At 42.0% G+C, this 25227-nt stretch overlaps 1 protein-coding gene across 3 annotated transcripts in view; it reads left to right on the forward strand.

The window, feature by feature from the left end:
* LOC311282146 (calcium/calmodulin-dependent protein kinase type IV) overlaps window positions 1–25227 on the forward strand; it is a 295824-nt gene that overhangs the window by 30989 nt on the left and 239608 nt on the right. The window contains exons 2-4 of one of the 3 annotated variants that reach the window (XM_084395757.1): window positions 13331–13409; window positions 13507–13569; window positions 13706–13788. The exons of 1 other annotated variant lie outside the window; for it this stretch is intronic. In XM_084395757.1, coding sequence (XP_084251883.1) covers window positions 13331–13409; window positions 13507–13569; window positions 13706–13788 — 225 coding nt within the window. The remainder of the gene's footprint in view (window positions 1–13330; window positions 13410–13506; window positions 13570–13705; window positions 13789–25227) is intronic. One more of the 3 variants, XM_084395758.1, reaches the window with a different exon arrangement.

Consider the following 25227-nt stretch of genomic DNA (forward strand, 5'->3'; position numbering starts at 1 on the left):
GCTGAAGAGATGCGACTTTAATCTAGTTTTGAACTGGGAGAGCGAGTCTGAGCAACGAACACTATCAGGAAGACTATTCCAGAGTTTTGGAGCTAAATGTGAAAATGCTCTCCCTCCTTTGGTGGTTCTGGATATCCTAGGTATGACCAAAAGCCTTGAATTAAGTGATCTTAAAGAGCGCGATGGATTATAGGGCGATAGAAGATCCGTTAAATAGACTGGAGCTAAGCCGTTTAGGGCTTTATAAGTAAGTATCAATACCTTGTAATTAATACGGAACTTTATAGGTAACCAATGCAGTGATGATAAAATCGGTGTTATATGATCATATTTTCTTGATCTAGTAACAGGCTTGTGCACAATTCAGAATTGAATTGAGAATGACTCCTTAATTCCAATTCAATTCTTGAATTTGAATTGAATTTGAATTGATGTCAAAAACAGGATCTAGAATTACAATTCGAATTTGAATTAAAGGAAGCAGAATTGCAATTCAACAAAAATTCAAAGAAATTCATATACATATTTTAAGTGAAGTGTTTAACAATGAAGCTTTACAGTATATGTCAGATATGATTGCATTATAAATTATATTAGTTTGTACAGATTACTTTAAAAGGATATGTTTTCCCCTAGCAATGAATGTTAAAAGCACTAGTCACAGAACAAATAATTAAGTTTGATTTATTGTAATTGTAATTTTGTGGAACATGATGGAACATGACTCCATTTCCCAGAATGCTTTACTTTAACCAAATATTTAAAATGGTTGCTAAATAATTTGAGGTGGACATTTGTTTGAAAGCATAATTTGATGGGCAACACTGGACTTTTGGAAGTTTCAGAAGTCCCTTACAACTTCACTCTGCACCTGTTGAGAGAATCTTTAGCGTTGCAGGAAAGATATTCAGACCAGAACGGTGCAGACTCAATGAAAAAACATTTGAGGAGCTATTGAGAATTAGATGCAACAGTGTTGCTCAGTAATTTTTTTTGCATTTGGAATAAATGATAACTGCATTTACAACAACTTTGTGTTTGTGTGATTACTTTGAAATGAAATGAAAATTACATTGGAACAAAACTAATTAAACAACATTGAGGGGGTAATTTATTTCAAGAATTTGATCAATATCTATTTTAGAACAAAATGTATGCAGGGTTGAGGAGTAAATAGTTACGTGAAATGAAATTTCTGTTATTAAATTACAAAATTAATGTAATTGTATTTAGTTGTATTACTGACGTAAAATGTTTAATTCAATTAGTTACTAATCAACTTAAAACGAAATTGCTTTGCATTGATAAAGTTGTCCAAATAAAGTAATCCAAACCACATCTATAATGGGTAACTAATAACAGTAAGCAATAACATTTCCAAAGTAACCTTCCTAACACTGAATGCATGCAAGACTCAATACATTCTTTCTCTTGTGTGACTGTGTGGAATTGCTTTGAATTGCCATGAATTTAATTCCACTTCCTGTCATTCCAATTCAAATTCAATTCAATGTCCTGTGGGGCGGAGTAAATTCAATTCAAATTCCAATTCATGAATTGAATGGAGGCCAATTCTGAAATTCTGAATTTTGCACAAGCCTGTCTAGTAAGCACTCTAGCGGCGGCATTCTGGACTAACTGTAGCTTGTTTATTGAGGATGCAGGACAACCAGCTAATAAAGCATTACAGTAATCTAGTCTCGAGGTCATGAATGCATGAACTAACTTTTCTGCATCAGAAACTGATAGCATATTACGTAGCTTAGCAATGTTTCTAAGGTGGAAAAAGGCGGTTTTTGTAACATATGAAATATGATTTTTGAAAGACAGGTTGCAATCGAGTATAACACCCAGGTCTTTTACTGTAGAGGATAAAGTAACAGGACATCCTACTATATTAAAGTTGTATTGCGAGAGGTTTTGTGGGCGTTTTTTTGAACCTATAAGTAGTACCTCTGTTTTGTCTGGATTTAATAAAAGAAAATTTCGCGTCATCCAATCTTTAACACACTCTGTCAATTTGGATAATTTAGCGTTTTCATCTGGCCGTGATGAAATATATATTTGAGTGTCATCAGCATAACAATGGAAACTAATTCCATGTTTCCTTATAATATTTCCAAGTGGCATCATATATACTGAGAATAATAGAGGGCCTAACACAGATCCCTGCGGCACTCCATAGTTTACTGGAGTTATGATCGATTTTTCTCCATTTAAATAGACAAAATGGTAGCGGTCAGATAAGTATGATCTGAACCAGCTTAATGCTTGTCCTTGAACACCAGTATAATTTTGTAGTCGATCTAAGAGTATTGTGTGATCTATAGTATCGAACGCAGCACTAAGATCAAGTAAAACTAGTATTGAGATACAGCCTTGGTCAGAAGCTAAAAGTAAATCATTTGTGATTTTAACGAGCGCAGTTTCAGTGCTATGGTGCGGCCTGAATCCTGACTGAAACTTTTCATAGATATCATTTTCTTGCAAGAAAGAACACAATTGAGCGGACACCACTTTTTCTAATATTTTAGACATAAATGGAAGATTTGAAATGGGTCTATAATTTGCTAGGTTATTATGATCTAATTGTGGTTTCTTAATGAGAGGTTTTATAACTGCCAGTTTAAATGTTCTTGGAACATGACCTAAAGATAAAGACGAGTTAATAATATTGAGGAGAGGCTCTTCCACTACAGGTAACACTTCTTTCAGTAGCTTAGTTGGTATAGGATCTAATAAACATGTTGTAGTTTTAGATGAAGTGATAAGTTTATTTAACTCTCTTTGTTCTATAGTTGTAAAGCACTGTAATTGTTCTTGCGGGGTGTTAATTGAGGCTGAATTATAAGGCGCAATTGAAGATTGAACGTTTACAATTGTGGTTCTGATGCTTTCTATTTTCTCAGTGAAGAACTTCATAAAATCATTACTACTAAACTGTAACGGGATATTTTGTTCGGGTGACGTCTGTTTATTTGTTAGTCTAGCCACGGTGTTAAATAAAAACCTTGGATTATTTTGGTTATTTTCTATTAGTTTGCGGAGGTGCTCAGCCCTGGCTGCTTTTAGGGCCTTTTTATAACGTGACATACTGTCTTTCCACGCGATTCTAAAGACCTCTAAATTAGTTTGTTTCCATTTACGCTCTAAAATACGGGTTTCTCTCTTTAGAACATGCGTAGTATTGTTGTACCACGGTGCTTTAATTTTCTCTCTGACCTTTTTTAATCTAATAGGTGCAACAACATCCAATGTTCTAGAGAGAATAGTGCTCATAGTGCTAGTTAGTTCTTCTAGTTCATCTGTTTGTTTGGGTTCAGGCAGCAGCTGAGACAGATCAGATAAGCAATTTGAGAAATTATCTATGGTGGATGGAAGGATTGTTCTGCCTGGTTGATAACGCGGCGCCGCATGACATATTACAGCAGTACGTAATATGCAAGTTACCATGTAATGGTCAGTGACTTCATCACTTTGCGGTATAATATCTATATCGGTTGGATCGGTTCCATGTGATATAATTAAATCGAGTGTATGATTAAGACGATGAGTTGGTCCGGTGACGTTTTGCTTGACCCCAAATGAATTTAATAAATCTGTAAACGCAGCCCCTAACGCATCATTTGGATTATCTACGTGTATGTTAAAATCTCCAACAATTAATGCTTTATCGACATTGACTAATAGGTCTGAGAGAAAATCTGCAAACTCTTTTAGGAAATCAGCGTAAGGCCCAGGCGGTCTATATACGGTAGCCAAGGCTAGAGATAATAGGGATGTTTTTCTAACATCTAAGAGCGTAACATTTAGTACAAGTACTTCAAACAAAATAAACTTATAACCCGCTTTCTGAGTAACATTGAGAATATCTCTATAGATTGTCGCAACACCACCGCCACGACCAATCAGACGGGGCTCATGCTTATAGGAGTATCCAGGAGGAGCAGACTCATTTAGACCGAAATAATCATTTGGTTTAAGCCAGGTTTCAGTAAGGCAAATTACATCGAAGCTATTATCTGTGACTATTTCATTTACAATAACTGCCTTAGGTGTGAGTGATCTAATGTTTAGAAGACCTAGCTTTAGAAATTGTTTTTGTTTACTAATAGCAACATTTTCTGTTTTAATAACAATTAGATTTTTCCTAGATCCTGCAGTAGATTTATTATTTGATCTCACTAAACGAGGAATAGACACGGTTTCTATGCAATATTCTACACTAGTATTTATATCAGTTAAATTGGTGCAGCAGAGACTATGATTTCGACTTTTGGTTACTAGTCAAAAGGTATTTAACATTTTGGAGATGTTATCCGACAGAAGATCTGCTCCGAATCTGCTTGGGTGTAAGCCATCGCCACGGAAAAGCCTAGGACGCTCCCAAAACAGATTCCAATTATTTACAAAGAGCAGTTTCTGCTCATTGCACCATGACATTAACCATTCATTTAGCGCAAATAATCTGCTAAACTTTTCATGTCCTAGTCGGTACGTGGGAAGCGGTCCTGACACTATGATCGTTGTTTCAGGCGATGTGCTGCGTACCGTATCGATCAGATTCCTGAAGTCTTTCTTCAGAATCTCCGTCTGGCGCATCCTGATGTCGTTCACTCCCGCGTGCAGGACAACAGTTCCGACGCGCTCGTCACCGTTCAGAATCTCGGGCACGTGAGTAGCGATTTCAGAAACACGAGCACCAGGAAAGCAGTGACTGTGCACCTTACTTTTACCTAACGTTGCGCGTACGTGCCGAATGATGGAATCGCTGATCACAGCATCGCGTTCTGTTTCGCGAAGAGGGGAGAAGCGGTTTTGTGTGGATAACTCGAAAACCGGGAGGGTCGGAGAGAGTCTTGGTCTAGACCTGACTCGCGTCTTCCGCTGCGGAACCACCCAGGCTTCGTGGTGGCGTGTTGGAGCTGGAGTGAACGAGACCATGGCTGATCGCGACCTCGGCGCTCGGGACCTATGTTGAGAAACGCACGGAGTAGACGAAGTCGGAGTCAGCGGGTTAGTAACGTTAATCTCTGATTTGTGTGCATCGGCGCGTGATGTTTCAAGAGCTAACCGCCGGTCTATCAGCTCGGCTTGTCTCAATAAAAGGTCGTGGATCTGTTTCTCAACAGCTTCCAGCTCAGACTGCAGTGCGTGCAGCTCAAATGTGTCCTCACCTGCACCAAAAGGTAGACTACTTACATCTGATATATTCGCCATTTTAACAGATGGACAGTAAGTTAGCAACGAAGCTACCAGTGATGCTATCAATATTAATACTAATTTATATGACTGAAGTCTTAGATATAATCCGTCTTTTTAGTGGTACGGGTGTAGAGTAGACGCACGATAGGCGAAAAATGTTTGTAAGTGAGTGTTGAGAAGACGCGTTCAGCCGTGATCCACGGACGTAACCTATAGGAGTATCCAGCGTTGGATCACTAATAGGCTTGAGACGAGTCTGCTCAACAGTCCGCGTTGTAATTTATGATTGAAGTCTTAGATATAATCCGTCTTTTTAGTGGTACGGGTGTAGAGTAGACGCACGACAGGCGAAAAATGTTTGTAAGTGAGTGTTGAGAAGACGCGTTCAGCCGCGATCCACGGACGTAACCTATAGGAGTATCCAGCGTTGGATCACTAATAGGCTTGAGACGCGTCTGCTCAACAGTCCGCGTTGTAACTATGAGGGTTGAGCAGTAGTGCTTCTCAGTGAGGTAAAGTAGAAAATGTTTGTTGTAAGTTTAAAGAATAAAATCAAGATTTATAAATCAAATCGATGGAGCTCCAAAGACAACAACGCGTTCAGACGCGACGCATGCGCATGTCGGTCAGCCATCACGATGGACGATGATATCGTCCATCGGCACAACCCTAATTCAGCTCAGAGAAGGACTTCTATGGGGCTTGTTTTCACAGAATTAAATGTTTTTTAATGTACGCATATTCCTGCACATTGTATGACCTTGAGTAGTTTGATGTCTATTGCTGATTATACTGAAGACTGTTTGTCAGACACTGATGTGTTAGTGTTCGATTAACAAGGCAGCAGATGGAGAAATTATGGCCTTCTCTTTGAGTGCTCGTCTGATTGAATCATTCAATGACCATGAAAAGCAAAGAAAGGATCTGAGAGACAACATGAGGACCATATGGTTATATACAGTGAGGAAAATAAGTATTTGAACACCCTGCTATTTTGCAAGTTCTCCCACTTGGAAATCATGGAGGGGTCTGAAATTGTCATCGTAGGTGCATGTCCACTGTGAGAGACATAATCTAAAAAAAAAATCCAGAAATCACAATATATGATTTTTTAACTATTTATTTGTATGATACAGCTGCAAATAAGTATTTGAACACCTGTCTATCAGCTAGAATTCTGACCCTCAAAGACCTGTTAGTCTGCCTTTAAAATGTCCACCTCCACTCCATTTATTATCCTAAATTAGATGCACCTGTTTGAGGTCGTTAGCTGCATAAAGACACCTGTCCACCCCATACAATCAGTAAGAATCCAACTACTAACATGGCCAAGACCAAAGAGCTGTCCAAAGACACTAGAGACAAAATTGTACACCTCCACAAAGCTGGAAAGGGCTACTAGACTAGGTCGATTTTCAGATAATGTGACACCCTTTTTTTAGTAAAAGTTGGCAAACAGATTTTTCTAAGGGTATTTTTTCTGCTGAATCCATTTTTGCCAAGCTGTATCTCTTATGTGAAACTCAGTAGAGCGCAAACTTCAAGATGACCTCTAAAATGTCAGGAAATTCTATATTTATAAACTTTACATCATGATGCACGACATCAATTAACGAGAAAGTTTATTTAAGTGGGAATTAAGATACTTGTATGTGACAATGATAATTGCATTATTTCTCATTGTAGTCATGAAAATATCTGTTTTTCTCCTTATTTCAAATGGACAAACAGAATATCTAAAATGCGAGAGTCATTTGTTTGGAGTCACATGCATACTATTGTCTTTGGATCAAAGTGTGTGAATTGAGTTCAGAGTTATCCAAGAGGTTTTTTATTCTACTTTCTACTTTCTATTACTTTCTGCAGTTATTTCCACACATCGTATTTTTCATCAGAATTAATTTTTATATCCAAAGAGCGACATGAACCAACACAAAATATTTCCAGTTGTGGAATTGTACCCATGAAGTTGGTCAGATTATAAGATCACCAATTATGGAAGCTGTGTGTAGTTTGAAGCCGGTCAATGTCATTGGATACTTGCATTATATGCCAAGAATCCAAGAAAGATAAGCTATACAATGCGACAGAACAGGGCCTTTTGACACTAAAAGCAGCTGCACAAAGTAGAGGCAAGCTTCACGATCCTCAACACAGAGAAGCAATTGACAGAGTGCTTCTTGTCCAGAACACAGAACAGCACGTGGTCTAGCACCGCTTGTGCTATGCATTCGCGGTATCCCCATCCAGAGCGCTGGTCTCTGCATGCGTGGATAATCAACGAATAACCATTGCTTTGCCAGAAGGGGTCGTGAACACGATCACGCAGTCTAGAGCTCCTTCTACGAGAAGACTCTACGCGTCTAAATGGTCAGTGTTCTCCAAATGGTGCGCTACAAAGAGCCTGGACCCACGCACATGTGGGGTTTCGTGGGTGCTCTCCTTCCTTCTAGAGCTGTTGGACAAGGGCAGGTCCCCTTCCACGCTCAAAGTTTGCGTTGCGGCTATTGCAGCGTTTGCAGAGTCGACGCACGGCCGCGCGATAGGAAGGAACGAGCTCATCATCCGCTTCCTTAGAGGAGCCAGGAGGATGAACCCCCCGCGACCCCCTTTGGTTCCTATTTGGGATCTTACTTTGGTCCTAGAGGCCCTGAAAGCATTTCCCTTTGAACCGTTAGAATCCGTGGACCTAAAATACCTTTCGCTCAAGACCGTTTTTCTGATAGCTCTGTCATCAGTAAAACGCGTGGGGGATCTACACACACTATCCGTTAGCCCCGCGTGTCTCGAGTTTGGACCAAATGACTCTAAAGTCATCCTCAAACCGAGACATGGCTATGTCCCCAAAGCGATTGGCACTCCCTTCAGAGCGCAGTTCATCTCCCTATCGGCTCTGCCAGCATCCGATAGCGAGGGTGGTGAAAACCTCCTATGCCCCGTCAGGGCGCTGAGAGTTTACATCACACGCTCCGCTGCCTTCAGGCGTTCTGAGCAGCTCTTTGTTTCGTTTGGTGGGCGCACCAAGGGTCTCGCCACCTCAAAACAGAGCCTGTCCAGATGGATAGTGGACGCTATTGCAGCAGCTTATGCGTCCAAACACCTGCAGTGCCCTATGGGCATCAGGGCCCATTCCACTAGAGGCATGGCCTCGTCGTGGGCTTGGTCCAGCGGGATTTCTATTCATGACACACCCCTCTACATTTGTTAAGTTTTATAACCTGGAAGTTTCCGCCTTGCAGGCTAGACTTTTATCAGTCTAAGTGGTGTGTATGTTCTGCCCAGTTTGTTCGTGTGCAGGCTACTCTCACATGACTATTAGCTCTTCTGGTTGAGCTGTACTAAGGGCGATATTCTCTATACATAGACCGGCGGAGCCGCTCTGTATTGCCCTATGAAGTGCTTATGTACATGTGCTGGCCCGCGTTGCTGGCCGCCTGTTTCCCACGTTTTGTGTTCCCCGGGCTTCCCTGGGACTCATGCAGTGGATGCTCGGCACGCAAGGCGTTGACAAGGGGTTCCCGTAGCGTAAGCAATTTAGGCAATACGAGAGAACCTCTCCTAAGAGAACGTACTTGGTTACCTAACGTAACCTCGGTTAGTCAGACTACTGTTTGGAATTGATCAGCTGCAACTGCGCCTTAAGATGTATGAGTGCACGATGTAAATGTAAAAAGTCTCGTCTGCGTTGCTCTGCTGCATGCAAGTGCAAGACAAGTGATGCAGAATGTAGCACTTGCTGAACTGAATAAGAGCACTGCTCTGTGTTGTTGTGATCATATTGGAGAATCTTGTTGTACCATTGTTTAAATAACATTACATTTTATATGCCATGCAGTTCATGTTTTAGTTATTATTCAGCTAATGTTATGTCCAACTTTATAAGGTAATTTTAGGCCAAGTTTACTGTGTTTATTTCCTTTATCTGTTCAATGCTAATGTTAGTGGTGTGACACATTACCATGATATGTTTTGGTAATTTGTTAATTTGTCTCAATTCTTAATATTTACAACCAATCTTTCTGAGAATATCTTTTTCATAAATAAACCAAAAGAGAATTTAGTTTGGTTAAATTTAAGTCCTTAAACTTGTTTACATGGACATGTAAATGTTGAAAAGTAATAAACACTCTTAACATAATGTAATAGGATGATGGTTTAAGATATAGGCCTTTTGCTGCCACCAGCATGATGTTGATGTTCTTACATGGACATACTCAAATACACAAAATTACAAGTCAGTGTTTACCAGAAATATTGTAAGACAGAATGACTAACTTGTTCTGACTATTCTGTTTGTTTCCTTTACTCAATAAATGCTATAGCACAATAAAAACAGTTTATCTTTGAGCCAGTGCTGAGAAATTTGCTCATTTTGGCGTATGAGGCGGTCATCTTGGATTTTGCACTCTACTGAGTTTCATGTAAGAGATACAGCTTGGCAAACAGCAAAAATGGATTCAGCATAAAAAATACCCCTAGAATAGTCTATTTGCCAACTTTTACTCAAAAATGCCTGAGGATTTTTATTTAGGCACATTTTTGTGATTTCAACCTGGTCTATACGGGGAAATTGCCAAGCAGCTTGGTGAAAAAAGGTCCACTGTTGGAGCAATCATTAGAAAATGGAAGAAGCTAAACATGATCCACGGACGTAACCTATAGGAGTATCCAGCGTTGGATCACTAATAGGCTTGAGACGCGTCTGCTCAACAGTCCGCGTTGTAACTATGAGGGTTGAGCAGTAGTGCTTCTCAGTGAGGTAAAGTAGAAAATGTTTGTTGTAAGTTTAAAGAATAAAATCAAGATTTATACATCAAATCGATGGAGCTCCAAAGACAACAACGCGTTCAGACGCGACGCATGCGCATGTCGGTCAGCCATCACGATGGACGATGATATCGTCCATCGGCACAACCCTAATTCAGCTCAGAGAAGGACTTCTATGGGGCTTGTTTTCACAGAATTAAATGTTTTTAATGTACGCATATTCCTGCACATTGTATGACCTTGAGTAGTTTGATGTCTATTGCTGATTATACTGAAGACTGTTTGTCAGACACTGATGTGTTAGTGTTCGATTAACAAGGCAGCAGATGGAGAAATTATGGCCTTCTCTTTGAGTGCTCGTCTGATTGAATCATTCAATGACCATGAAAAGCAAAGAAAGGATCTGAGAGACAACATGAGGACCATATGGTTATATACAGTGAGGAAAATAAGTATTTGAACACCCTGCTATTTTGCAAGTTCTCCCACTTGGAAATCATGGAGGGGTCTGAAATTGTCATCGTAGGTGCATGTCCACTGTGAGAGACATAATCTATGAGTCCCAGGGAAGCCCGGGGAACACAAAACGTGGGAAACAGGCGGCCAGCAACGCGGGCCAGCACATGTACATAAGCACTTCATAGGGCAATATGAAGTGCTGCCCAGCAGCTCTTTGTTTCGTTTGGTGGGCGCACCAAGGGTCTCGCCACCTCAAAACAGAGCCTGTCCAGATGGATAGTGGACGCTATCGCAGCAGCTTATGCGTCCAAACACCTGCAGTGCCCTATGGGCATCAGGGCCCATTCCACTAGAGGCATGGCCTCGTCGTGGGCTTGGTCCAGCGGGATTTCTATTCATGACACACCCCTCTACATTTGTTAAGTTTTATAACCTGGAAGTTTCCGCCTTGCAGGCTAGACTTTTATCAGTCTAAGTAGTGTGTATGTTCTGCCCAGTTTGTTCGTGTGCAGGCTACTCTCACATGACTATTAGCTCTTCTGGTTGAGCTGTACTAAGGGCGATATTCTCTATACATAGACCGGCGGAGCCGCTCTGTATTGCCCTATGAAGTGCTTATGTACATGTGCTGGCCCGCGTTGCTGGCCGCCTGTTTCCCACGTTTTGTGTTCCCCGGGCTTCCCTGGGACTTATGCAGTGGATGCTCGGCACGCACGGCGTTGACAAGGGGTTCCCGTAGCGTAAGCAATTTAGGCAATACGAGAGAACCTCTCCTAAGAGAACGTACTTGGTTACCTAACGTAACCTCGGTTAGTCAGACTACTGTTTGGAATTGATCAGCTGCAACTGCGCCTTAAGATGTATGAGTGCACGATGTCTCAATTCTTAATATTTACAACCAATCTTTCTGAGAATATCTTTTTCATAAATAAACCAAAAGAGAATTTAGTTTGGTTAAATTTAAGTCCTTAAACTTGTTTACATGGACATGTAAATGTTGAAAAGTAATAAACACTCTTAACATAATGTAATAGGATGATGGTTTAAGATATAGGCCTTTTGCTGCCACCAGCATGATGTTGATGTTCTTACATGGACATACTCAAATACACAAAATTACAAGTCAGTGTTTACCAGAAATATTGTAAGACAGAATGACTAACTTGTTCTGACTATTCTGTTTGTTTCCTTTACTCAATAAATGCTATAGCACAATAAAAACAGTTTATCTTTGAGCCAGTGCTGAGAAATTTGCTCATTTTGGCGTATGAGGCGGTCATCTTGGATTTTGCACTCTACTGAGTTTCATGTAAGAGATACAGCTTGGCAAACAGCAAAAATGGATTCAGCATAAAAAATACCCCTAGAATAGTCTATTTGCCAACTTTTACTCAAAAATGCCTGAGGATTTTTATTTAGGCACATTTTTGTGATTTCAACCTGGTCTATACGGGGAAATTGCCAAGCAGCTTGGTGAAAAAAGGTCCACTGTTGGAGCAATCATTAGAAAATGGAAGAAGCTAAACATGACTGTCAATCTCCCTCGGACTGGGGCTCCATGCAAGATCTCACCTCGTGGGGTCTCAATGATCCTAAGAAAGGTGAGAAATCAGCCCAGAACTACACGGGAGGAGCTGGTCAATGACCTGAAAAGAGCTGGGACCACCGTTTCCAAGGTTACTGTTGGTAATACACTAAGATGTCATGGTTTGAAATCATGCATGGCACGGAAGGTTCCCCTGCTTAAACCAGCACATGTCAAGGCCCGTCTTAAGTTTGCCAATGACCATTTGGATGATCCAGAGGAGTCATGGGAGAAAGTCATGTGGTCAGATGAGACCAAAATAGAACTTTTTGGTCATAATTCCACTAAACGTGTTTGGAGGAAGAAGAATGATGAGTACCATCCCAAGAACACCATCCCTACTGTGAAGCATGGGGGTGGTAGCATCATGCTTTGGGGGTGTTTTTCTGCACATGGGACAGGGCGACTGCACTGTATTAAGGAGATGATGACCGGGCCATGTATTGCGAGATTTTGCTTCCCTCAGTTAGAGCATTGAAGATGGGTCGAGGCTGGGTCTTCCAACATGACAATGACCCGAAGCACACAGCCAGGATAACCAAGGAGTGGCTCTGTAAGAAGCATATCAAGGTTCTGGCGTGGCCTAGCCAGTCTCCAGACCTAAACCCAATAGAGAATCTTTGGAGGGAGCTCAAACTCCGTGTTTCTCAGCGACAGCCCAGAAACCTGACTGATCTAGAGAAGATCTGTGTGGAGGAGTGGGCCAAAATCCCTCCTGCAGTGTGTGCAAACCTGGTGAAAAACTACAGGAAACGTTTGACCTCTGTAATTGCAAACACAGCCTACTGTACCAAATATTAACATTGATTTTCTCAGGTGTTCAAATACTTATTTGCAGCTGTATCATACAAATAAATAGTTAAAAAATCATACATTGTGATTTCTGGATTTTTTTTTTTAGATTATGTCTCTCACAGTGGACATGCACCTACGATGACAATTTCAGACCCCTCCATGATTTCTACAGTAAGTGGGAGAACTTGCAAAATAGCAGGGTGTTCAAATACTTATTTTCCTCACTGTATATAACACACGTATTGTATAACATAACACAGCCATGCAAAAGGGCTTATGTACTAGAGAGGGAAGGTGATTTTATAATACATGGCATATTTAATTATGTTCAGGCTAGTACATCAAGCTGAATCCAGTGTGTTGAGTATTTGTATTTACTTCTTGGTTTTATTTGCATCTTCCTATCTGTCACTTTGTGATATGTGTTTGTGTATGGTACTTTCTATAATGCATGTTTATCAAATTTAAGATCCTTTTTTAATTATGAGTATATTACGATTGCTTTGTGTTAATCACCAGGGGTGCCACATCTGTTGTGTTTCGCTGTGAAGAGAAGCAGACTGAGAAACCTTATGCTGTGAAGGTCTTGAAGAAAACTGTAAGTTGATTGGTAATTTTATAGGAGCATATTAAATTTTTTTCCTGAAATCCCAGAATGACTGTTTGAGGTTATTTTCATTGTGTCATCAACTTAGATTGACAAGAAAATTGTGAGGACAGAGATTGGAGTCCTGCTGCGTCTGTCTCATCCAAATATTGTAAGATATTATGTTCCCCGCAATGAATTGTGAAATTCTCTTCACATTGTTATGAAATATTTCATATTCATTGTTTTCCATGAGAATATGGATGGGCTTGCTCTGATGTGACTGTTCTTACTTTGTTTTCATTTAGATTCGTCTGAAGGAAATTTTTGAGACGGAGACAGAGATCTTTCTCATCCTTGAGCTGGTCACAGGTGGAGAGCTCTTTGACAGGTATTATGTCCTCCATTAAATAGAGGCAATTCAAATGTGAAACAGGATTTATGACGTGCGTTCGTCAGCTTAAATGGATAGTTCACCCAAATATAAAAAAATCATCATTTATTCACCCTCATGTCATTCCAAACCTGTTTGACTGGAGCACAAAAGAAGATTTTTTGAAAAATAGTGTAAACTGTTTTTGCCCACATAATGAAAGTCAATGAAAGTGAAAACATAATAAACTATAACCTATTAATTTATTAATATTTTGAATTAGCTTTTAATTTGATATTTTTCAGTATTAATTTTCATTTTAGTCATTTAGTAGTTTAACGTGCATTTGACATTTTTACAAATTTTGTATGTCTACTTAGGATTTATTTATCTTTAATTTTGGTTATTTAGTACTTCAACTTATTTATGTCACAGTCTCACACCATTTGGACTTGTCATGGTTATTGACTTGATTTCATCATTTAGTTCAGGTGTGTGTCGTTATCGTTAATCGTTAAGTTCCTCTGCATCTGTTTATTGTTGTCAAGTTTCGTTCATGTGTACCTGTGTTGAAAGCCTTTCTCTCTGTTTGGATTTACCTGCCTGTGGATTTATTAAAGATTCATCGTCGTGTTCGTGTATTATCTTACAACACAGTTCTTATGACAATTTATTTCAGGTATTTTTGTTATCATTTATTTATTTTATTTTTTTGGAGGTTTTCCATCTAATATGTATTATTTAATTTTATTTCAGCTTCATTTCAATTCCCAAACATTATTTCCAATTGCTTTAGTAATTTGTACTATCTTTAAACATATTAAAAGTATATTAGAATCATGCTTTTACCTATTTTCACAATACAACTTTTATTAGGGCCCAAGCCCAAAGGGCGAAGGCCCTATTGTTTCCGGAAGGATTATTTATGAGGGCCCAAGCCCAAAGGGTCAAGGCCCTATTGTTTCCGGAAGGATTATTTATTATTATTAGGGCCCAAGCCCTGAAAGGGCGAATTATGCTGTGGATCGCCCTTCACCGTGGGCGAATCAGCGCCTTCTCCGTTGGTTCCGTCCAGCCCAGAGCCCTCATCGCTGGTCCCGTCCAGCTCAGAGCCCTCTTCGCCGCTGGTCCCGTCCAGCTCAGAGCCCTCTTCGCCGCTGGTCCCGTCCAGCTCAGAGCCCTCTTCGCCGCTGGTCCTGTCCAGCTCAAAGATTTCTTCGCCGCTGGTCCCGTCCAGCGCAGAGCCCCCTTCACCGCTGGTCCCGTCCAGCACTGAGCCCTCTTCACCGCTGGTCCCGTCCAGCACTGAGCCCCTTTCACCGCTGGTTCCGTCCAGCACTGAGCCCTCTTCACCGCTGGTCCCGACCAGCACTGAGCCCTCTTCACCGCTGGTCCTGACCAGCAGCACTGAGCCCTCTTCACCGCTGGTCCCGACCAGCACTGAGCCCTCTTCACCGCTGGTCCTGCCCAGCACAAAGCCTTCACCGCTGGTCCTGCCCAGCACAAAGCCTTCACCGCTGGTCCTGCCGCCCAGCACCGAGCCCTCATCGCTGCCCAGCACCGAGCCCTCATCGCTGCCCAGCACCGAGCCCTCTTCGGTGCCCAGCACCGAGCCCTCTTCACGGTCCCTATCAGCCCAATCAGAGACTGTTTTTAGCCATCCTTCTCCTGTACCCGGGACTTTCCCCAAGTATTTTTTTTGGGGGGGGCATATGCCTCCGTCCTGGCCACTCGAGGGACCACGGCCACCCGAAGGGTCCTCACCGCCGTGGTCGCCTGAGGGGACATCACCGCCCTGGCCACCCGAAGGGTCCGCACCGCCCTGGCCACCCGAAGGGTCTGCACCGCCATGGCCACCCGAAGGGTCCTCACCGCCATGGTCGCCTGAGGGGACATCACCGCCCTGGCCACCCGAAGGGTCCGCACCGCCATGGCCACCCGAAGGGTCCGCACCGCCATGGCCACCCAAAGGGCGAAGGCCCTATTGTTTCCGGAAGGATTATTTATTAGGGCCCAAGCCCAAAGGGTGAAGGCCCTATTGGTTCCGGAAGGATTATTTATTATTATTAGGGCCCAAGCCCTGAAAGGGCGAAGGCCCTATTGTTTTCGTAAGGATTATTAGGGCCCAAGCCCTGAAAGGGCGAAGGCCCTATTGTTTTCGGTGGGATTATTAGGGCCCAAGCCCTGAAAGGGCGAATTATGCTGTGGATCGCCCTTCACCGTAGGCGAATCAGCGCCTTCTCCGTTGGTTCCGTCCAGCCCAGAGCCCTCATCGCTGGTCCCGTCCAGCACAAAGCCCTCATCGCTGGTCCCGTCCAGCTCAGAGCCCTCTTCGCCGCTGGTCCCGTCCAGCTCAGAGCCCTCTTCGCCGCTGGTCCCGTCCAGCTCAGAGCCCTCTTCGCCGCTGGTCCTGTCCAGCTCAAAGATTTCTTCGCCGCTGGTCCCGTCCAGCGCAGAGCCCCCTTCACCGCTGGTCCCGTCCAGCACTGAGCCCTCTTCACCGCTGGTCCCGTCCAGCACTGAGCCCCTTTCACCGCTGGTTCCGTCCAGCACTGAGCCCTCTTCACCGCTGGTCCCGACCAGCACTGAGCCCTCTTCACCGCTGGTCCCGACCAGCACTGAGCCCTCTTCACCGCTGGTCCCGACCAGCACTGAGCCCTCTTCACCGCTGGTCCTGCCCAGCACTTCACCGCTGGTCCTGCCCAGCACAAAGCCTTCACCGCTGGTCCTGCCACCCAGCACCGAGCCCTCATCGCTGCCCAGCACCAAGCCCTCTTCGCTGCCCAGCACCGAGCCCTCTTCACGGTCCCTATCAGCCCAATCAGAGACTGTTTTTAGCCATCCTTCTCCTGTACCCGGGACTTTCCCCAAGTATTTTTTGAGGGGGGGGCATATGCCTCCGTCCTGGCCACTCGAGGGACCACGGCCACCCGAAGGGTCCTCACCGCCGTGGTCGCCTGAGGGGACATCACCGCCCTGGCCACCCGAAGGGTCCGCACCGCCCTGGCCACCCGAAGGGTCTGCACCGCCATGGCCACCCGAAGGGTCCTCACCGCCATGGTCGCCTGAGGGGACATCACCGCCCTGGCCACCCGAAGGGTCCGCACCGCCATGGCCACCCGAAGGGTCCGCACCGCCAGGGCCGTATCCTCAACCTGCACCGCCTTGGTCCTGTCTTCAACCTGCACCGCCTTGGTCCTGTCTTCAACCTGCACCGCCTTGGTTCTGTCTTCTGTCTGCACCGTCATGATCACCTCCTCCTCTGTCTGTCCTGCCACCATCCTGGAGTCCGTCCTTCTGAACCTGTTCCACCTTCTCGTCACGGATTCCAGGATGCCCACCCCCCCTCCCGTATGCTGCCGCCTTCGGCGCGGGACGCGCCTTGCGGGAGGGGGGAGTAATGTCACATTCACCGTCTGTCATCGTCTTGTCTTCACTACAGTTACCAGAATCCTCCTTGTTTCCACACCTGAACTTACTCCCTCAATTACCCACCTGTTCATCATCATCATTTGCATCACATGTCTTGTGTTCATCTGTCTGTGTATTTAAGTTCTCCCTGTTCACTCTTCGGTTGTCGGTCAATGTTTGTGTTAGCACTCTGTCTGTGCACGCACACTGTTTCGAGTATTCTTCAGTTGAAATAAATATTGAGTATTTTGGATCTTTGCCTGGAACTTCATCTTCTTCAACCTTGAGACGTTACAGCCCTATTGTTTTTCGGTAGGATTATTTATTAGGGCCCAAGCCCTGAAAGGGGGAAGGCCCTATTGTTTTCGGTAGGATTATTTTTTTCTATTATTATTAGGGCCCAAGCCCTGAAAGGGCGAAGACCCTATTGGTTTCGGTAGGATTTTTAGGGCCCAAGCCCTGAAAGGGCGAAGGCCCTATTGTTTTCGTAAGGATTATTATTTTTATTTTAAAAAATAATAATTTTTTGCCACTTTTGGGGTCCTTAACATGCTCAAAAACTCTTGAAATTTTGCACACACGTCAGAACCTGCGGCCATCAGGTCTGGGCTGAAGCTGGTACCCGGGCGTGGCCATGAATCAAACACGCTTGCATGTAATAATATGAAACTCAGTACACATATAGATCTCAAGTTTTACAAAAGCCCAACAGAAAGTCGGTTATTATACGTTGTTTGGAAAATGCATACAATGGAATGTGAAATACTCCTCCTAGGGAATTCATCCGATCGCCACCAAACTCGGTGTGAATGAAGTCAAAACATTGAGGATGAATTCTTGCGAACAGATTTTCGATATCTCGAACGGTTTGGCCGTGACGAGGAAACGAATTTATGGCGAATAATGGGACACACGAAGTGGTATAACTTCTGCATACATTAACTGATCTTGATGAAACTTCAGCAGTGTGTTCGTTGTAAGAGGCCGATCACATGTATGTGACTATTGTGAGTCAAAGTTATAGCGCCACCAACTGGTAGCAGGAAGTGTGTCACTTTCAAAATGTTTTTGACAAAAGTGTGGGGGGTTAGTTTTACCCACAGTTACAAAAATCAGTACGTATATTGGTCTCATCGAGCTGGACAACTTTCTAATTTACAGTCATTAGCTCCAACCAACAGGAAGTCAGATATTTTGGTTTGAATGTAGATTTTTTTGGATATTTCATACTCTAAGTTTTTAGCTACTCCTCCTAAGTGGTTTATTTTATTCACACCAAACTTTTTCAACACGATGAAAATACATTAAAGATGCTAAATTGTGAACGGATATTAAATATCTCAAACGGTTTTGCTATGGCGAGGGTTTAAAAGAATGTCAAAAAAGGAAACACTAAAAGCCTCATATCTTCTAAAAATGTAATTGTACACCATTTATTTCTATATAAAATTATACAAATATCAGAACTAAACCCATTTTTTTTATTTTTTGTTAAATTTAAGAATTGTTTAAGTTAAGTTAAGTTTAAAAACAGCCAGAATAGTTGTTTAGTCCAAAAAATAAATAAATCAAGTCATTCATAGTGCTATGCTGCCCTCTTGTGTTCAAAATCAGGTAGGCCTATTGTATTTATATATAAATATGTTACGGTTGTGACTCTGGGACACATTGTGTGACACATTTTTGCGCATGTGAAAAGGATAATTTTTCCCTTCAATATTGGAACGTGAGTGAAGTACTAAGTGACAAGACAGAGAATATTACTTGTCTTATATATATATATACAAATAAATATAGCTGCGAGCAGTGATGGAGGGCCCAAGCCGGTGTAACTAAAGGCACCAGGGTGGCGGTGCCACCGGCTTGGGCCCGCAATCGCTGCTTGCAGCTATATTTAGGGCCCAAGCCCTGAAGGGGCGAAGGCCCTATTGTTTTCGTTAGGATTATTAGGGCCCAAGCCCTGAAAGGGCGAAGGCCCTATTGTTTCCGGTAGGATTATTTATTAGGGCCCAAGCCCTGAAGGGGCGAAGGCCCTATTGTTTTCGTTAGGATTATTAGGGCCCAAGCCCTGAAAGGGCGAAGGCCCTATTGTTTTCGTTAGGATTATTATTATTAGGGCCCGAGCACCGATGGTGTGAGGACCCTCTTGGAATTGCTCTGTTTATTATTATTATTATTATTATTATTATTATTATTATTATTCTTCTCCGCATTTAATTGCATTTTTGAGGGCCTAAACATGCTCGAAAAGTCACAAAACTTTGCACACGCGTCAGAACTGGCGAAAATTTACATCTGATATAGGTTTCAGAATTGGACGGGGCAAAATGGCTCGATAGCGCCACCTATAAAAGTTCAACGGAGTGCGCCTCCTGCAACGTTCCACGTACGTGCACGAAATTCGGTACATACATGTAATGACCTAATACCTACAAAAAAGTCTCTTGGAGCATAGCCCTAAACACAACAGGAAGTCAGCCATTTTGAACTTCCTCTCAGATTTTTGTGCAGTTTTTGCCATTTTCAGGCCTCGTACTTTAACGAACTCCTCCTAGAGTTTTAATCTGATCATCTTCAAATTTGGTGAGTGTAATCTTAAGGCCTTTGCGACGTTAAATTGCGAAGATCTTGAGTTTTCGTCGAAGGGCGGGTCCTCGGCGGCCTGACAAATTTCGATGTTTTGCCATGAAACAGGAAGTTGCTGTAACTCAGGCATGGAATGTCCAATCTGCCCCAAACTTCACACTTTTGATAAGCGTTCTGTCCTGAACACATGACCATGCTCATATTCAGTTATAGTCATAGCGCCACCTGCTGGCAACAGGAAGTGACATGTTTAACACTGTTATGGACTCCTAATAACATATAAAAAAGTGCCAGCAAGTGTTAAACATGCTAACAACATACTAGAAGCATGCTAAAACATGCTAGCAAACTCTTAGCTAAGTGCTAAAGCATGCTATTATTGCAAATAAATAGGAATTTGCTGTAACTCAGGCATGGAATGTCCAATCTGCCCCAAACTTCACACGTTTGATAAGAGTCATGGCCTGAACACATCTACATGAGAATATTCAGTTATAGTAATAGCGCCACCTGCTGTCAACAGGAAGTGACATGTTTAACACTGTTGTGGTCTCCTAATAACATATAAAAAAGAGCCAGCAAGTGCTAAACAGGTTAGCAACATACTAGAAACATGCTAGCAAACACTTAGCTAAGTGCTAAAGCATGCTATTACTGCAATTAAATAGGAATTTGCTGTAACTCAGGCATGGAATGTCCAATCTGCCCCAAACTTCACACGTTTGTTAAGAATCATGGCCTGAACACATGTCTATGCTCAAATTCAGTTATAGTAATAGCGCCACCTACTGGCAACAGGAAGTGACATGTTTAACACGTTGATGCCGTTCTAGCAACATGTTAAAAATGCCATTGAGTTCTAAACATGCTAGAAACATATTAAAACATGCTAGCAATACTTAGCTAAGTGCTAAAGCATGCTAATTCAATGAAACATGACTTTGTTGTTACTCAAGAAGGCAATGTACAATCTACCCCAAACTTCACACGTTTGATAAGAGTTATCTCTTGAACACATGTCCATGCTCATATTTAGTTATAGTCATAGCGCCACCTGCTGGCAACAGGAAGTGACGTTTACACTGTTCTTGACTCCTAATAACATATAAAAAAATGCCAGTAGGTGCTAAACATCCTACCAACATACTAGAGACATGCTAAAACATACTAGCAAACACTTAGCTAAGTGCTAAAGAATGATATTACTGCAACTAAATATGAATTTGCTGTAACTCAGGCATGGAATGTCCAATCTGCCCCAAACTTCACACTTTTGATAAGCGTTCTGTCCTGAACACATGACCATGCTTATATTCAGTTACAGTCATAGCGCCACCTGCTGGCAACAGGAAGTGACATGTTTAACACTGTTATGGACTCCTAATAACATATAAAAAAGTGCCAGCAAGTGTTAAACATGTTAACAACATACTAGAAACATGCTAAAACATGCTAGCAGACTCTTAGCTAAGTGCTAAAGCATGCTATTATTGCAATTAAATAGGAATTTGCTGTAACTCAGGCATGGAATGTCCAATCTGCCCCAAACTTCACACTTTTGATAAGAGTCATGGCCTGAACACATCTACATGAGAATGTTCAGTTATAGTAATAGCGCCACCTACTGGCAACAGGAAGTGACATGTTTAACACGTTGATGCCGTTCTAGCAACATGTTAAAAATGCCATTGAGTTCTAAACATGCTAGAAACATGTTAAAACATGCTAACAATGCTTAGCTAAGTGCTAAAGAATGCTAATTCAATGAAACATGACTTTGTTGTTACTCAAGAAGGCAATGTCCAATTTGCACCAAACTTGACACGTTTGATAAGAGTTCTGTCCTGAACACACATCCATGCTCATATTCAGTTATAGTCATAACGCCACCTACTGGCAACAGAAACTGACATGGTTAACACAGTAATGCAGTACTAACCACATAATTATTGTGTACTGAGCATGCTAGAAACATACTAAACATGCTAGCAACACTTAGCTGAGTCATGAAGCATGCTATTATCACCATTATACAAAACATTTTGTAACTGACTTTGACATACTCTTACTATATATACCTCCTTAAATGTACATTTCCCAACCATGCTCTGTCTTCCTAAAGCCACCAAGTGTTGATGGCACGGGTGCGAGGGCCCTTTCATCGCTGCTTGCAGCTTTAATTATTATTATTATTGTTCAAGGGTTCGGGGGCTTTTGGGGCCTTTAACGTGCTCAAAAACTCATGAAACTTTGCACACAGGTCAGAAGCTGCGGCCATTAGGGCCGGGCTGAAGATGGTCCCTGGGCGTGGCAGGGGGGCTCGACAGCGCCCCCTTGAATGGGGTCCGAGTGCGGTCCGAAAACTTGGTCCATATACCAAACATTCTTGCATGAATTAATATGAAACTCGGTACACATATAGATCTTATTGGGCTGAACAACTTTCGTGCTCTAAGTTTTACGCCAGCCCAACAGGAAGTCGGCTATTATGGGTTGTTTGGAAAACGCATGCTGTGGAATTTGATGTACTCCTCCTAGGAAATTCATCCATTCGCCTCAAAACTCGGTGTGCATGAAGTCAAGACATTGAGGATGATAAATTGCGGACGGATTTTTGATATCTCGAACGGTTTGGCCAAGGCGAGGAAACGAATTTATGGCGAATAATGGGACACAGGAAGTGTATTATAACTTCTGCATACATTGACTGATCTTGATAAAACTTCAGCAGTGTGTTCGTGGTCAGAGGCCGATCACATTGATGTGACTATTGTGAGTCAAAGTTATAGCGCCACCAACTGGCAGCAGGAAGTGTGTCACTTTCAAAATGCTTTGAAATCACCCTCTTATTTTTACCCGATTTGCTTCAAACTTTATGTGTATAATGTAAACACACGGCAGATGTAGACCTGTGAAAGGATTTTTGATATCTTTAATACTGTTGCCATGGCAACGCTTCAAACTTTAATATTCTTTTTTGATGCTTTTGAGACTATTAACATACTTGAAATTGGATGAAACTCGACAGACACATCACATTTATTAGCCCGTAGACATGTGCAAAGTTTCAGAAACGGGCGTGGTGAGGGGCTCAGTAGCGCCACCTTTAGTCATAAATGGGGCGGTTAGTTTTATCAACAGCAACAAAACTTTGTATGTGTATTGTTCTCATCAAGACGGACAACTTTCTAATTGACATTAACCATCTCCGACCAACAGGAAGAGAGATATTTTGGTTTGAATGTGGATTTTCTGAAGAATTTTCTCTCCCTCTCTCTGTGTCTGTGTGTGTGTGAGGGGAGGGGGGATTTGACTATTGCTTTTATATTGTTAATCAAGGTTTCAGGGGCTTTTGGGGTCCTTAACGTGCTCAAAAACTCTTGAAACTTTGCACACAGGTCAGAACCCACGGCCATCAGGGCCTGGCTGAAGCTGGTACCCGGGCGTGGCTGGGGGGCTCAACAGCGCCCCCTTGAACGGGGTTCTAAAACTTGATCCATATATCAAACACGCTCGCATGAATTAATATGAAACTCGGTACACATATAGATCTCATCCGGCCGAACAACTTTACCCTGGTCAAGTTTTACGCCAGCCCAACAGGAAGTCGGCTATTATGGGTTGTTTGGAAAACGCTTGCTGTGGAATGTGAAATACTCCTCCTAGAAAATTCACCGTGTCCCCTTCAAACTCGGTGGGCATGTAGTCAAGACTTTGAGGATGCTAAATTGCGGACGGATTTTTGATATCTCGAACGGTTTGGCTGTGGCGAGGAATTGATTTATGGCGAGAAAAGAGAAACACGGAAGTGGAATAACTTCTGCATACATTAACTGATCTTGATGAAACTTCAGCAGTGTGTTCGTGGTAAGAGGCCGATCAGATGGATGTAGCTATTGTGAGTCAAAGTTATAGCGCCACCAACTGGCAGCAGGAAGTGTGTCACTTTCAACATGCTTTTGACAAAAGTGGGGGGGTTACTTTTAACTACAGTAAAGAAAAAATAGTTTGTATATTGTTCTCATCAAGCCGGACAACTTTCTAATTTACATTCAATAGCTCTGGCCATCAGGAAGTCAGATATTTTGGTCTGAATGTGAATTTTTTTGCAAAATCAGCCTCTGAATTTTTAGCCACTCCTCTTAAACTATTTATTTTATTCGTACCAAACTTTTTCAACATGATGAAACTACATTAAATATGCTAAATTGTGAATGGATAATAAATATCTCAAACGGTTTTGCTATGGCGAGGGATTAAAGTAAAAATCTTCTAAAAATGTAATTATATACCATTTATTTCTATATAAAAGTATACAAATATCACAACTAAACCCATTTTATTCTGTTTTTGCAATTCAAGAAGAATGAAAAAGTTAAAAAAAGGCTATTTAGTGCTATTTGGTTCAACAAAAAAGCAAACATAGGGCTATACTGCCCTCTTGTGTCCAAAAGGACATCAAAATAGTATATAAAACTTTTTACCAGGTAGGCCAATATTGTATTTAAATATACATTTATTAGGTATGTGTCTGAGGATATTTTCCCACCGGTTAATCGACGTGTGACACGAGTGGGTGCTTTTAAATCGCTAATATAATAGTGAAAGAAAAATAATGATAATGTTGCACACACAAATCACACACATGTGGGAAAGAATGATGCTTTTAAACAACACTAAACCACCATTAGGTGTCGCCAGGCATCCATCTTAATAAGCGAGTCATTGATTCATTCGTTCAAACGATTCGTTCGAATGAGTCGATCATGATTAAGACAGATGTTTATGGATTGATCATTCAATCTTTGAGTCAACCGATTCGTTAAAAATGCTGAATCGTTCAGTTATGAGCAAACACGTGATGCGTGATGGTTCTGCCGTGATCTTTGTTTAACTATTTTCGCTGCTGAAACAGAACAAAAACAGTCAACATTGCATCTAAAATGTAAGTGACTTAATTGTAACTGTTTATTAACCTGTTGTATGAAATCTAGGGGTGGGAGAAAAAATGTATTCTTAGATGCATCGCGATGTGGACGTGGACGATTCTGAATCGATTCACAAATGTCAAAAAATCGATTCTCTAAAAAAATATTTTTCTAATAACGTAATATTGACGGAAGGCAAAAGGCGGAACTCTAAGCGGACGTGCGTGCAGTCTGTGGCGCGCACATAACAGAGAAGTTTCTTCTGCTCACCAAGGCTGCATTTATTTGATTAAAAATACAAACAAAAACAGTAATATTGTAAAATATGATTCCAATTTAAAACAGCGCACTTTCTATTTTAATATATTTTAAACTGTTATTTATTCCTGTGATCAAAGCTGAGTTTTCAGCATCATTACTCCAGTCGTCACTGTCACATGATCCTTCAGAAATTATTCTAATATGATGATTGATGCTCAAGAAACATTCATTATTATTTTAAATGTCGAAAACAGTTGTGTACAGTCTTTGA

The sequence above is a fragment of the Rutilus rutilus genome, assembly GCF_951802725.1.
Source record: "Rutilus rutilus genome assembly, chromosome: 22".
NCBI classification, from domain to species: domain Eukaryota; kingdom Metazoa; phylum Chordata; class Actinopteri; order Cypriniformes; family Leuciscidae; genus Rutilus; species Rutilus rutilus.